General features: G+C 44.3%; 1 protein-coding gene across 13 annotated transcripts in view; it reads right to left on the reverse strand.

The window, feature by feature from the left end:
* Ca-beta (Calcium channel protein beta subunit) overlaps nt 1–14509 on the reverse strand; it is a 421355-nt gene that overhangs the window by 131084 nt on the left and 275762 nt on the right. For all 13 annotated transcript variants that reach the window (XR_011714097.1, XR_011714096.1, XR_011714099.1 and 10 more), the window contains one exon: nt 1299–1418. Coding sequence is in view for 9 of the 13 variants with exons in the window: in XM_071673770.1 (XP_071529871.1) it covers nt 1299–1418 (120 nt within the window). In the remaining 4 variants the exon portion in view is untranslated. The remainder of the gene's footprint in view (nt 1–1298; nt 1419–14509) is intronic.

The following is a 14509-nucleotide window of genomic DNA, read 5'->3' on the forward strand; positions in this document are numbered from 1 at the left end:
AAGAGGAAGTACTTTGCCATGACTGTGAATTAAGCAAGCAAGCAAGCACAGACAACACTCGTGCTCACACCACAAGCCATCTCTAACATTGTCCTCTGAATGGGGAGGGAGCATGGGAAGCTGAAAGAGTCAGGAATCTATTCTTCTTACCTAATTTCGACAACGTCTTCTTCAAGAGAACAGCGATACATCACGACAACCACGCAAGCTTATATAGAAAGTTGGTGGATCAGAAAACTGGATACTGAAAAGCGTCGCTATGTTTCTGGTCTGTATTTGGAGATCGGCTCCTGTAAATTGACCAATTACAAAATAGAAACTTTTTTTTAGCAGCTTTAAAGCCCAGGTGACGCTATCTGCTCTGATATTTTGTCTCTTAACGACAATATGGGCAGCTTCCAAAGCTTTCCTAGTCGTCTTGTCTCCTCCTTGGCGTAGAATCGTCTATCCCTCCGTCTTAGCGAATGTTCCCACACGTCCACATCGCCACCAAAACACAAGTGGTGTGGCGATATCTGCTGTCTGTCCAGTGTTCCTGTTTCCTCGCTTGTTGGCCCCGCTCAGTCTCGCCGTAATAATTCCTCGTACATCCGTTGCATGGAACTTCGTATACTACTTTTGTTGTTCTGTGTGTTTTACTTTGTCCTCACGATGTCTCCTTCCTGATGTGGTCGCTACATCTGTGGATGTTGTTTGTAAAGACTTTGTTGATGTTGCTTGCCAGGAGTTAGGTGTCACAAAGTTTTCGTTCCTTTGTTACTCCTGTCCTCTGTTCAGTTTCATGAATGATTCCACGATGTGTTCCCACTCATCCTTCGGAAATTCTGGGTTATGTACTCAAAGTGTTCTCATAAGAAAATCCAATAACTCCCCCAGACTTGGTCCTATCAATATGCGCTGATGGGCAGTAAATAAAGTCGTTCTTCTTGTTGGGGTTTCTGTATCCACCAGTAATATATCGAAGCTTGTGTCCCTATGTCATTATTCTCCTGAAGAAGACTCTGTCGAAACTACTGACGAGGAACAGACTCCCAGCTCTTGTTTTCGTAACCATCATTCACCCATCCGTCATCAGGACAATTTTGCCCCAAACTGCAGCAGTCAACCTTCGTCTGTGCATGTGTGAGTTATGAGACAATATGGCCACCTTCCCTCAATGTATGAACTGCCCCTTGCCCCACCCCTTCAGCACTGGAGCAGCGCCAATCTCAGTGGCTGGTGTGTGGTTGAAAGGCGTTCCCGTCCCTCCTCCCACCCCACCTCTTAACTGAGGACGAGGACACGTCCTCGTGTCTTACCTTGATGTGGAGGAAATCCTTGACGTTGAAGGAGATGGCCGAGCCGTGCACGGGGGAGTCGTCGTCCAGAGAGCCATCGTAGGCAACGTTGGTTCGCACTGAGAAAGCTACCGGCTTGGTCTGTGGGGATGGAACAAGGTCCACCATCATCTCTCATGACATCACCACACACACACACACACACACACACACACACACACACACACACACACACACACCACTTAACACACTCACTCCAACGACATTATTATTAAACTGTTTAAATGTACACAAAATCTTTCAATACTGACTTTAAATATTTCAACCTTAAAAAATATTGGGAAAAAATACAGGAAAAACATATTGGCATTATTATGTAGATATATGGACATGAAGTGAGTGCGGAGACTGGGGAGGTAGGCTCTCTATGAGCAACACACGCCCCTGGCCCACTTGTCTGGCTCGTAATGACCACAGCACAGGTTTGAGCCACAGTACACATGTCTAATACCACACCATGACCAGTAAAAAACGGGTTAGACGATTATCTGTGCTGTTAAAAAGAGAAAAAATTTAACATAACTTGGATGTTAGGTGTGAGAGGTGAAGTCTTCATTAAACCCAGCATCGGGGAGGTTTATGTCGTGGGTACAGTGGCAGTGGTCAAGATTATGGTAAGAGGGAGTCAAGTAGAGTCACTGGTGAGTTCACCCACGCTTCGCCAGGATCTGACACACACATGTGATGGTCGCTGGCAACATCAGAGCTCACGAGGAGCGAGTCATCGTCTGTCGTGTTTGATCAGACCGAGTGTCCGGGTCAAGCCTGCGTGTGACCTGACTGACGGAAGTCCAGTAGAGATCTTGAGGAACACTACGTAAACCTGTGGCACGCCTACAGCATGTACGAGAGAGGAAGGCTTCGTCCTACAGCAAGTGGTAGAGAGCAAGGCTCCGTCCTACAGCAAGTGGTAGAGAGCAAGGCTCCGTCCTACAGCATGTAGGAGAGAGAAAGGCTCCGTCCTACAGCGTGTAGGAGAGAGGAAGGCTCCGTCCTACAGCAAGTGGTAGAGAGCAAGGCTTCGTCCTACAGGATGTTGTGAAGAGGAAGACTCCGTCCCAAGATGTGGGAGAGAGGAAGCCTCCATTCTACACTGTCTTACGTTATGTGAAAATGAATGAAGCCTTCGCCCTAGAGTATAAGGTTGAGGAGCAGGCATCTGTCCTCCAGTATGTGGTGGAGGGGCAAGTTCCCTTCATGTAGTATAAACAAACCTCTGACATACGCTATGGGATAGAGATAAGCCTCTATCCTACATCTTAAGTATATAATCAACGACTATCATGATGGTCTCTAAATAAAGTAATAGATAAACGTACGTACAGCACTCACAGTCCGTAAATCATTTCCGGGTATGTCGCATCAAGAAATTGGGTATAAAGAGTGGAAACAGAAAGCGAGTTACTGTCTGAAGGTGGTTGTGTCAGGTGGTGGAGGAGGAAGTGGACGTTGAACCCCTGATGTGGTAGTGGATTGCAAGATATCACTATACACCAGAGTGATAGCAGCACATTATCAACACTAAGCAGCACAAATTATTCACCTAACCTAACCTAGTGTTATGAATACAGAGATAATGTCTCTGTACCTGTACGTTATCAATTGTCACGTCTGGCGTCTTGATACCTTTCCCCCATGTGAGGTACATAAATATCTTTCCCTCTCACTATTATCAAATACTTTATTTACAGTATATTACTGAAGAGGGGCTCAATCTGGTGGCCCCTTGGGCGCTGAGGAACAAACACGCCCTTGAGAAACGATTATCAAATTCTTCAACACACTTAGTCACAGCCTCAGACACTGGGTCGATGTTTTCAAAAATATAAAATACATGTATACATTCTTTTGTCGGTCATGAAGTGGACTGAGAACATTAATCAGTGCGAGGCTCACTACCACGTTCCATACACACCGCTATAAACATGAAGCGGAGCCGAGATAATCACCTCCTGAAGTTTTATCACCTGCGAAAATGAGAGAGAGAGAGAGAGAGAGAGAGAGAGAGAGAGAGAGAGAGAGAGAGAGAGAGAGAGAGAGAGAGAGAGAGAGAGAGAGATGGTACATAAAAAAGACAAGGCCTGTTGGCCCATGACGAAGCTATCCGCCAGTTTGTGCTCTCATACTAACTACATCCTTCTTCTAGACAGATAAGGATTGGATAGGAGAGTAAAAGCGCTCTCTCGGGACTCTAACCTTCCACTCCCTCTAGCACCAAAAGCCACCAGGGAGAAAAGATGGAAGCAAATCCATGCACTGGTGAGGTCAAGGCTGTTTGGAATTCTACAGGAAGGCAAGAAGAGGAATACTAGACGCTCGAACACCCGTAAAAATTTGCTAAAAACAATTATAATTACACATACGTATGATATTCCTTACACGTAGGAATCAGGGGTGGGAAAACACCCCAGACACCAATGTCCCACGAACACAATGCGCAGCACCAGCACTCGGCCCCGCCTCCGCTTTAAGGGCAACAAAGTTGTGGAGAATAACTGGTCACGTGGGGGAGGTGCGCGCGCCACAAGATGAACTAAGAGGAATGAGCGTCTCCTCGGGTGGAATCGACCCTTTTCCTCCCGTCGAAGGTTTGAATCAAAGTAATAATTGGCCTGCGAGTGAAAACACAGCAACCATTATGGCCGGCTTCTATGATGCAAATCTTACTGGCGAGGGAAGAAGGAAGGAAGGCCAATTTACCGACGGTAGACTTGTAAATAAATGTATGATGAGGCTTGCTGAGGACATGTGTCCCTGAATAGCAACATGTTGTTGGCAGTTCACACGTAACTACAATTACTGTAAGGGGTGAGGATTTAGAGGCAAACGTGATGTTGTAACTGAAAGAAAAATCATGTAGACTGACCACATTTTCATTTGCAGTGGATGAAGGTCGTAACGCGTCCGATATAACACACCTGCTTATTGCTCCTTGTGAAGTGAATGAAGATGGCGAGGTAAATGAAGTCACCAGTACAGGCAGTTTTCTGAAAGTGCTTAAAGGTATTCATGACCTACAACCAAGTTGGACACAGTTCAAAAAAAGAAGAAAAGCTTAACTACAGTTGGCACAAATAACGAACTTATTAGGTACATAAACAACGATGTGGAAAATCGAAGAGTAGTAAAACCAGCAGCGCTACCCTGCCTCACTCACTAACGGTCACTGTGTGGACAGTATACTGCATTTGGCCTCTTTGTCATGTACACGGTCGCTTCCTCCGTGAATCATACTGCAAGATACGAGTTGAATCACCGTTGGTTCCATAATGATCTTGCTACGATGGCAAAAGAATATGCTGATGTCTTGTATCACAGTGGAGCACATTGGTTAAATCGAAGAATGTTTAAACCAATTCATTCCAACTTTGTGAAAAATCTTGAATGAGCGTGAAAACTTGAAACCGGTTGGTTGGTTGGTTCTTGGGCATTGAGCCTATCAATTGCCAGGGTCATTAAGGGCCGTCAACGTAGGCTACATCCACCAACCGAAAAATCTTCAGGTGTTAAAGTTAATTCCAAGACCACATACACTCTCACTATCTTTGAGGTCCAATATAGATCTCCGGTCCTTCTTGATCTAGGATTCACCGTATGTGAAAGATGTGACTGAGGATTTACACCATATTGGTATACTCCAAGGAGAGGGGAAACCTGATCATAACCTATTTCTTTTGTGACGTAAAACCATTTAAATCTAAACTGCCAAAATTTCAGAACACTTGTTAAGGGAAGATAATCTCTCACTTTCCCTTCTGCAGTATCTAGGTCAGATGTTGTGAAGGCCCCCTACAGAGTGCTGTGGTGATGCCACTCAATTGTCAAAACACGAATTTGAAGATACGTCTCGTTATTTCCAAAACAATCTTGAAGGAACTCATCTATTTCAGAATCCTTTTGAAATGAGCGTAAGAGGTTGACGAACGAAGGCGAATGATATTATGAAACAAATCTTACTGAATATTATTCCAGTTGGCCAGAAAGTGATAAGCCAAATATAAAAAACATTCGCTAGAGAGGTACATTTTGATAGCGAGTACAATTCAATTGTTCGCACATAGGTCTGTGGGCAAACATTCTCACGCATGAAGTACATGTGATCGAAATTGCGACCAAGACCGACAAGACACGCATGCCTAGTATATATAGAATTGGTGTATTAAATCTGTCTCTCGAAATAGAATCCATCATCAAGGCCACCAAGAAACCAGCCCATCATGTCTCACAAAAATAGAAAGATAATGTAAAGAGGACACAACCGTATCATTAGAGATAATATGATATGATGTCAATTCTTTTTCGTTGGTTTGTTCTGTACTTATTGAAACAAATCTTTTATGAAAACTGATTTGTAAGAATTTTCTTTCTTCCTATCTAAGTCACTTGTGATTTTGGCATGTGGATGTCTTCATGGAAAGTCTGGGGTTTCCTGCTTTAAAAGATTTCCAGTGCTCTCACAAATCATGGTTACCACAGGTTTGCCAACTGGGGACGTTAAGCTCATTGTGTGTTAATTCCCAGGTGGGACTCTTATATTTCTCTTGAATACCGACGTTACATTTGCAACTTTCAATCCTCAGGAACTTTTCCTGTAGCGAGTGACTTCTCGGAAAGAGCTGTTAAGGGCTCAACTATCTCATTTACAGGTTCTTACATTCTTCTCTGATGAAACTTAACAGAAACAGCCGTATTGTTTACTTTCATTCCATACTACGCTGATAATCCATCTTGAGCGTGCATCAGTATGTTGCAAAATGTTCTCCTCTTCACGCAACTGGACTGGATCTGAGGCAAAAGCTGTACACAATGGTAATACGGATTCAAAGAAAAAATCTTTCCCATTGCTTCATTATTTTGAAGTAAATCACCGTTTTCTGTAATCAATGATCCATCTGACCGATAGAATTATAGTCATTTTAGGATTTTTTTTTCATTCTAAAAACACGCTTGATGTTATGACATTTACTTTGATTTTTTTCACACTCTTACTCCAATCCACGAACCTTACCATGTTGGTCATTGTTCTCACACCACCTACTCTATCTCTTCCGTCAATGTTGAAATGAACGTACTCTAGAACTGCAAATTCTACAAGGAAATCTTTATCATTGATATATATCTGAAAGATTCCAAAATACTGGTTATATCATAATTTTCTTCTAACGAAATTGCTTTTAGCTCTGAAAATTGTTTAGCATACTGTGTGCATTTACATTAGCTAATCTTATAAATGATTACGAATTGTTCTAAGCAGTTTCCACAAAGTGGTACGATCCTACTCCACACTAACTGCTATACCTTAACCAAAAGACAAGCGAAGCCTCGTCGAGGTGCTTGGCCAAACCCACAGCACTAAATCGTTAAGTGCAGCTCACCGTTTTTAAAGAAACCCCGCACACAACAATGATGCCACACGTTTACGAACTTAACTTCCTCCTGTCCGACCTGTACACAAATGGCTAACTCGATGATTATTGAGACTTGAATGCCTTAAAGAAGGTGGTGTTCCCGTTGCCAACCCTATGAAGTAACGAAATCATGATAAGTTTTGTTTCCAAGCCGACGAACAAATTGGTGAACAAACTGGTGATCGTGTTCTCCAAAATCTCCTCTAATTTTTCTTCGAGCATGTGACTGGTATCTTTATGTACGACCAATAACAAGGCTACAACCGTCAGCACCATCACAGACATCCGAGATCTTTATCATTTACGGTGGGAAAGGTTCATGGCGCAGATCTCCTCTTTCAATTTGGCAATGTTTCTTGGAATGGAATTAGTTTTGTAGCCTTTCACTGCCATGGTTCATGGTTCTTTGTCCACTTTGTCGCTTGGAGACCAGGGCTGAGCAGCAACATCATGATATAGCCTCATTAACGTGTTGAAGAGCATCAGAAATGTTTGTGGTGTTTTGATATCGATATTCCTTCCAAGAACCTAACATTCGGTTATGTTTGTTGCTGACTGCTAAACACTGTTTACTGTACCCTACATGGTTATCAAAAACGACTCCAACTTCCCCTTTCTTCATTTTCTCTGGGCAATTCATTCTAAAGCATTCCATACTCAAATCTAGTGTTCTTGTCTCCCAAATGAATAACTTTACAGCCGTCTATTTGCAATTGTTGTAATCTCTCTCCTAAGCAGTTAAGATCTCAATGAATCATTTTGCAGTCTTGCTCACTCACAACTCACTTCATATCCTTGTATCGTTCACAAATGGTGACATATAAGATTTAAGGCCCAGTGTTGGGTCGTTATGTATGAGTTAAGATAGACTGGTGCTAAGAACCGCCGATCCCTGTGGAACCCCATTTGTTGTGTTAAGCATAAATCAGTCGCTTTCTCTCGGTGTGTCAGTCAGTAACCTATGCACATAGATACAGTTCGTCTCTTGTGCCATGCGAATTCAATTTACATCGCAGTCTCTGTTGTGGTGTCTCATCGAAGATGTTTTGAAAACTTAAATCTTTTACACCAAGTGTACATCTGAGCCGCATTTGTTTTGTATAACACTTAGAAATCCCAATAAATCTTTTATTCAAGATTTTTTTTCAACTTGTGGAAGCCATAGTGATTGTCGTATTATACAGAGATAATCTGGATATCGTACAATGTTGTCTCTGGTATCTTTTCATTCTTTCCATCTCAATCCATCGTGGGACTAATCGGGCATTAATTTAAGGAACCCGTGGTCTCTATCCCTCTCTGCTCTACTGTTTCAGTCAGCCTCGAAATGACCCATTGGTCAGTTGCTATTCCTCTGTATTCCGCTGTACCAAACATGGTCAGGTCATATGATACTGGATCTCATCAGCGACAATGAAAATATAATTCTCGTTCAAACTGGTTGATATTCGACGGTAATTCAAAAAAGAAAAAAAAGAGGGAATTACGGACGACAAAAAACGTATGACAAAGACTTCCTCGCACCTTCGGTAAATAAGAAAACTCTAGCTATCAATAACGCTGGAAAAAATTTACAATGAAGACGTCCTTCCTGAGGGTAAATGCAAGAGATGGTGTCATCAGGTTGTCGACACAAAACAGCACAGGAAAGCGGGGGATCACGGGAAGCCGTCCAAGGTGAATCCCAGGGCCTGTGTGTGTGCAGCAGTCGGGCTTCGCCTCCACACACCAACGACTTCCCTGCCTACACGCGTCTTAGACCTCTCCTTGAGTGGGGCGGTTCTCCTGGGATTCGACGCGTCATCGGAACGAACGGTACGAGAGAAATGGCCCCATGGACGTGTACAAGGAACAGAGTGCGCCAAAAGTTACAATACAGGGGAATGGCTCATGAAGATGCAAGCGTATGGCAAGAGGTGGGGTGAACGGCCCACATGGTCGTGGGGGAGAAAAAGAACGAAGCAACACAACTCGTTCGTGAAACACAAGATGAAAGACGAAGTAATACGTGGTGGAACACAATCACAAGAATAAAGAATCAGTCTACACTGTATGGACGCACAACGGCCGTACTGGAGTTGTGATGAACCCGACACAGTAACCTACAAAACAGAACAGAATAAACTTCTGCCCAGGGGTTTATGGTGCTTAGGGTAGGGGCACTACGAAGTACATTCACAATACAAATTTATTCACTGATTTGAATTTTGTTTTCCTAAGGCCACAGTTGTTTCTGTACATTAGGAATAATGATACGAAGGGAAAGAACAATGAATGAGACGACCGTCATCAGTGGTCGTTCAAATAGATGGCAGTTAGACCAGAGGACTACGTATGTACACCCAGGGGTGGCGAGAGTTGCCAGGTTTTCCAGCATCACAGCACAGTACTGATGCAGGCTGGTACAGTGCTGATGCAGGCTGGTACAGTACTGATGCAGGCTGGTACAGTACTGATGCAGGCTAGTACAGTGCTGATGCAGGCTGGTACAGTACTGATGCAGGTTGGTACAGTACTGATGCAGGCTGGTACAGTGCTGATGCAGGTTGGTACAGTACTGATGCAGGCTGGTACAGTACTGATGCAGGCTGGTACAGTGCTGATGCAGGTTGGTACAGTACTGATGCAGGCTGGTACAGTACTGATGCAGGCTGGTACAGTGCTGATGCAGGTTGGTACAGTACTGATGCAGGCTGGTACAGTACTGATGCAGGCTGGTACAGTACTGATGCAGGCTGGTACAGTACTGATGCAGGCTGGTACAGTACTGATGCAGGCTGGTAGTGCTGATGCAGGTTGGTACAGTACTGATGCAGGCTGGTACAGTACTGATGCAGGCTGGTACAGTACTGATGCAGGCTGGTACAGTACTGATGCAGGCTGGTACAGTACTGATGCAGGCTGGTACAGTACTGATGCAGACTGGTACAGTACTGATGCAGACTGGTACAGTACTGATGCAGGCTGGTACAGTACTGATGCAGGTTGGTACAGTACTGATGCAAGTTGGTACAGTACTGATGCAGGCTGGTACAGTACTGATGCAGGCTGGTACAGTACTGATGCAGGCTGGTACAGTACTGATGCAGGCTGGTACAGTACTGATGCAGGCTGGTACAGTACTGATGCAGGTTGGTACAGTACTGATGCAGGCTGGTACAGTACTGATGCAGGCTGGTACAGTACTGATGCAGGCTGGTACAGTACTGATGCAAGTTGGTAGAGTACTAATGCAGGTTGGTACAGTACTGATGCAGACTGGTACAGTACTGATGCAGGCTGGTACAGTACTGATGCAGGTTGGTACAGTACTGATGCAGGTTGGTACAGTGCTAATGCAGACTGGTACAGTACTGATGCAGGCTGGTACAGTACTGATGCAGGTTGGTACAGTACTGATGCAGGTTGGTACAGTACTAATGCAGGCTGGTACAGTACTGATGCAGACTGGTACAGTACTGATGCAGACTGGTACAGTACTGATGCAGGTTGGTACAGTACTGATGCAGGCTGGTACAGTACATACAGTACATATATATATATATATATATATATATATATATATATATATATATATATATATATATATATATATATATATATATAAATTTGCGCTACCTCGCAAACGCGGGAGACAGCGGCAAAAAAAAAAAAAAAAAAAAAAAATATATATATATATATATATATATATATATATATATATATATATATTTTTTTTTTTTTTGCTTTGTCGCTGTCTCCCGCGTCTGCGAGGTAGCGCAAGGAAACAGACGAAAGAAATGGCCCAACCCACCCCCATACACATGTATATACATACGTCCACACACGCAAATATACATACCTACACAGCTTTCCATGGTTTGCCCTAGACGCTTCACATGCCCTGATTCAACCCACTGACAGCACGTCAACCCCGGTATACCACATCGATCCAATTCACTCTATTCCTTGCCCTCCTTTCATCCTCCTGCATGTTCAGGCCCCGATCACACAAAATCTTTTTCACTCCATCTTTCCACCTCCAATTTGGTCTCCCACTTCTCGTTCCCTCCACCTCCGACACATATATCCTCTTGGTCAATCTTTCCTCACTCATTCTCTCCATGTGCCCAAACCATTTCAAAACACCCTCTTCTGCTCTCTCAACCAAGCTCTTTTTATTTCCACACATCTCTCTTACCCTTACGTTACTTACTCGATCAAGCCACCTCACATCACACATTGTCCTCAAACATCTCATTTCCAGCACATCCATCCTCCTGCGCACAACTCTATCCATAGCCCACGCCTCGCAACCATACAACATTGTTGGAACCACTATCCCTTCAAACATACCCATTTTTGCTTTCCGAGATAATGTTCTCGACCTCCACACATTCTTCAAGGCTCCCAGAATTTTCGCCCCTCCCCCACCCTATGATCCACTTCCGCTTTCATGGTTCCATCCGCTGCCAGATCCACTCCCAGATATCTAAAACACTTTACTTCCTCCAGTTTTTCTCCATTCAAACTTACCTCCCAATTGACTTGACCCTCAACCCTACTGTACCTAATAACCTTGCTCTTATTCACATTTACTCTTAACTTTCTTCTTTCACACACTTTACCAAACTCAGTCACTAGCTTCTGCAGTTTCTCACATGAATCAGCCACCAGCGCTGTATCATCAGCGAACAACAACTGACTCACTTCCCAAGCTCTCTCATCCCCAACAGACTTCATACTTGCCCCTCTTTCCAAAACTCCTGCATTCACCTCTCTAACAACCCCATCCATAAACAAATTAAACAACCATGGAGACATCACACACCCCTGCCGCAAACCTACATTCACTGAGAACCAATCACTTTCCTCTCTTCCTACACGTACACATGCCTTACATCCTCGATAAAAACTTTTCACTGCTTCTAACAACTTGCCTCCCACACCATATATTCTTAATACCTTCCACAGAGCATCTCTATCAACTCTATCATATGCCTTCTCCAGATCCATAAATGCTACATACAAATCCATTTGCTTTTCTAAGTATTTCTCACATACATTCTTCAAAGCAAACACCTGATCCACACATCCTCTACCAATTCTGAAACCACTTCGTCTTTTAGCTTCGTCTCTTCGATGTATATCAACTGACTTATATTTCTCTCTTGTGTCTCCCCAGATGATGTGATTATTACACGAAAGTGCACTTGGGAACTTATCGTATTTCATTTTCCCTGTGGACTCATAGGAATATCTTGATCACGCGCAAAATTGTGATTCTTTCCAATATATATATATATATATATATATATATATATATATATATATATATATATATATATATATATATATATATATGTGTGTGTGTGTGTGTGTGTGTGTGTTTGTAGCTGATGTGCGTCTGCGTGTATACAGGAGTTACCAGATTTCGCCTGCTCAAGAAGACACCGTGATTGAAAAATCACCTTTGTCGAGAATGTATCATCTGAAGTCTAGTCTCGTCAAAGAACGTACTCCAAAGGAGTCTACATTTCCCTGCTACTAGAAGTAACGCTGCTCTGGGTCCTGTATAACACCAGAACTCATCTATATGAATTAGCCCTCGAGAAATTATATATATATATATATATATATATATATATATATATATATATATATATATATATATATATATATATACGTTTCAGTGGTACGAATATCTATTTTGCGATATAGAATTTTCAGTCAGTCGGTCGAGTGGTGAACCTTAGTTAAACTGGTGTTCCTGCCCCAGCAGGGCCTGTAGATGCAGGCCACATCCACATCAATAACTTTAGCTCCGCTTGCGCTCCTGCCGACTCAGTTGTTTCGCACTATATTGACAAATTCCTACATGTTGCCAATAAAGGCGAGCTGACGTGAGGGTGTCTGCCTGTCCCCCCGTGTGGTCTCTTCTCTGGCATCGCCTCACTCGGGCCTCGGGTCCGGTGTATCTCTACCCATACCCTCTTACGGGAAGGAAATACATTTCTTCTACTATATTACCCCAGTCCGCTATCATTGATGACCTCCACGTTCACAAGGCTGTCTCCCACCGCAAGACTGTTTCCGATCATACAATTATCTCCTTAGGTAACTGTTTTCTGTCAAAAGCCTTTCTCCTACCAGAAGGTCGCCCCCCTACCAGAAGCTTGCCTCCTACCAGATCTCTGTCTCCTACCAGAAGACTGCCTCCTACCAGAAGACTGCCTCCTACCTGAACACCACCTCCTACCAGGACTATCTACCACCGTAGGAATGCCGTCCGACAACAGAATCTCTCTATCTATAAGAGGGTCTCTCATCACACGATTGTCTCCCAACCACAGGGATGTCTCCTACCATTAAACTGTCTCTTACCAGAGGTCTCTCTCCTTCCAGAGGACTTCCAACTCTTATCGCCTCGCCATAAATGATCTCCCTTCAACTTCTACCGCTCTTCATTCTCACGTCGATATTCTGTTTCATACACTTCACCTCACTTCCCCTCCCCTCCTCACTCTATTACTTAAACAGCAGGTGCATGTGTGTCAAGCAGTACGTGTGTGTGTCAAGCAGAGCGAGTGCATGCGTCAAGCAATACGCGTGCGTGTGTCAAGCAGTAAGTACATTACCTCCCCTTGCCTTCTGGAGTTATAATCATACCTTATCAAGATGATTTTAATTATGATTACCACTATACCTGGACGTTACTTACCGCTACCTTGGAAAACCTATATTTTCTCGCGTTAATCACCCCAGCAGCGAGGGTGGTAACACTGTTTTACAGCTGATATGACCCCTCGAGGGGAACCTGGGGGTATACCTGGGGTGTTCTGAGGGTGGTAACACTGTGTTACAGCTGATATGACCGTTCGAGGGGAACCTTGGTATATACCTGGGGTGTTCCTAAGGCAATGTTAAGAGTGAAAGCCTCGTCAACCCCCAGAGCAACACTCACCTCAGCACACCTAACACATTCCACTCTACGGGGGAACTATGGGGAAAGAAAGAAATTTTCGACTGGATCTTCAATAAAGTGATGGATCAAACTTAAAACCAGAACCACCAGTCATCTTGGCTGGTCTGCTGCACTGAAGACATTATCTAGAATGGACGCAAGACTAGGGGTTCAGCACGGGGCAGCACACACACTACCTGGTGCACTGTGGAGAGAGGGAGGTGTGAAGTCTGTTAGGGTAGCAGGTCCTGCCTGCACCAGACCCAACACCAGGACCTTCCTTTGTCGAGGCTAAACGTCTTTTAAAGAGAGAGAGAGAGAGAGAGAGAGAGAGAGAGAGAGAGAGAGAGAGAGAGAGAGAGAGAGAGAGAGAGAGAGAGAGAGAGAGCCTGACAGTGTTATCCAATGCTCAAGACGCTGTCAGGTGACCTTACTGGACCTCGCTCTCCACCAGGTGGTGGCTGTGTGTGGCTGGGGAGGAGGGGGATCGCGAGGCCTCATCCCACACACCCCTACTGAGTCGTCCTCCAAGTATCCCCACAATCTCCTGCGTCACGACTCGAGGGAGGAGTCGAGTCCAGAGATCCGTCTGAGGCAGGGGAGGAGGTGCAGTGAACCACGAGGTTACGTTGTGTATGTGTGTGTGTGGCTGGGTCCTGTATGTGTGGCAGGTGTCGCGCCACGGCTGCTGCTGCTGCTGCCAGACTCCGGCCGCGTCCCCTCACACACACACACAGTCGTAGTGACGTCGACGGCTTCCTCTGCAGTCCAGTCTCAGTGGTGTGGTTAGGTTAGTGGGTTAGGAAGCTCTCTACGCTACA

This window comes from Panulirus ornatus, chromosome 19 (genome assembly GCF_036320965.1).
Source record: "Panulirus ornatus isolate Po-2019 chromosome 19, ASM3632096v1, whole genome shotgun sequence".
Lineage (NCBI taxonomy): Eukaryota > Metazoa > Arthropoda > Malacostraca > Decapoda > Palinuridae > Panulirus > Panulirus ornatus.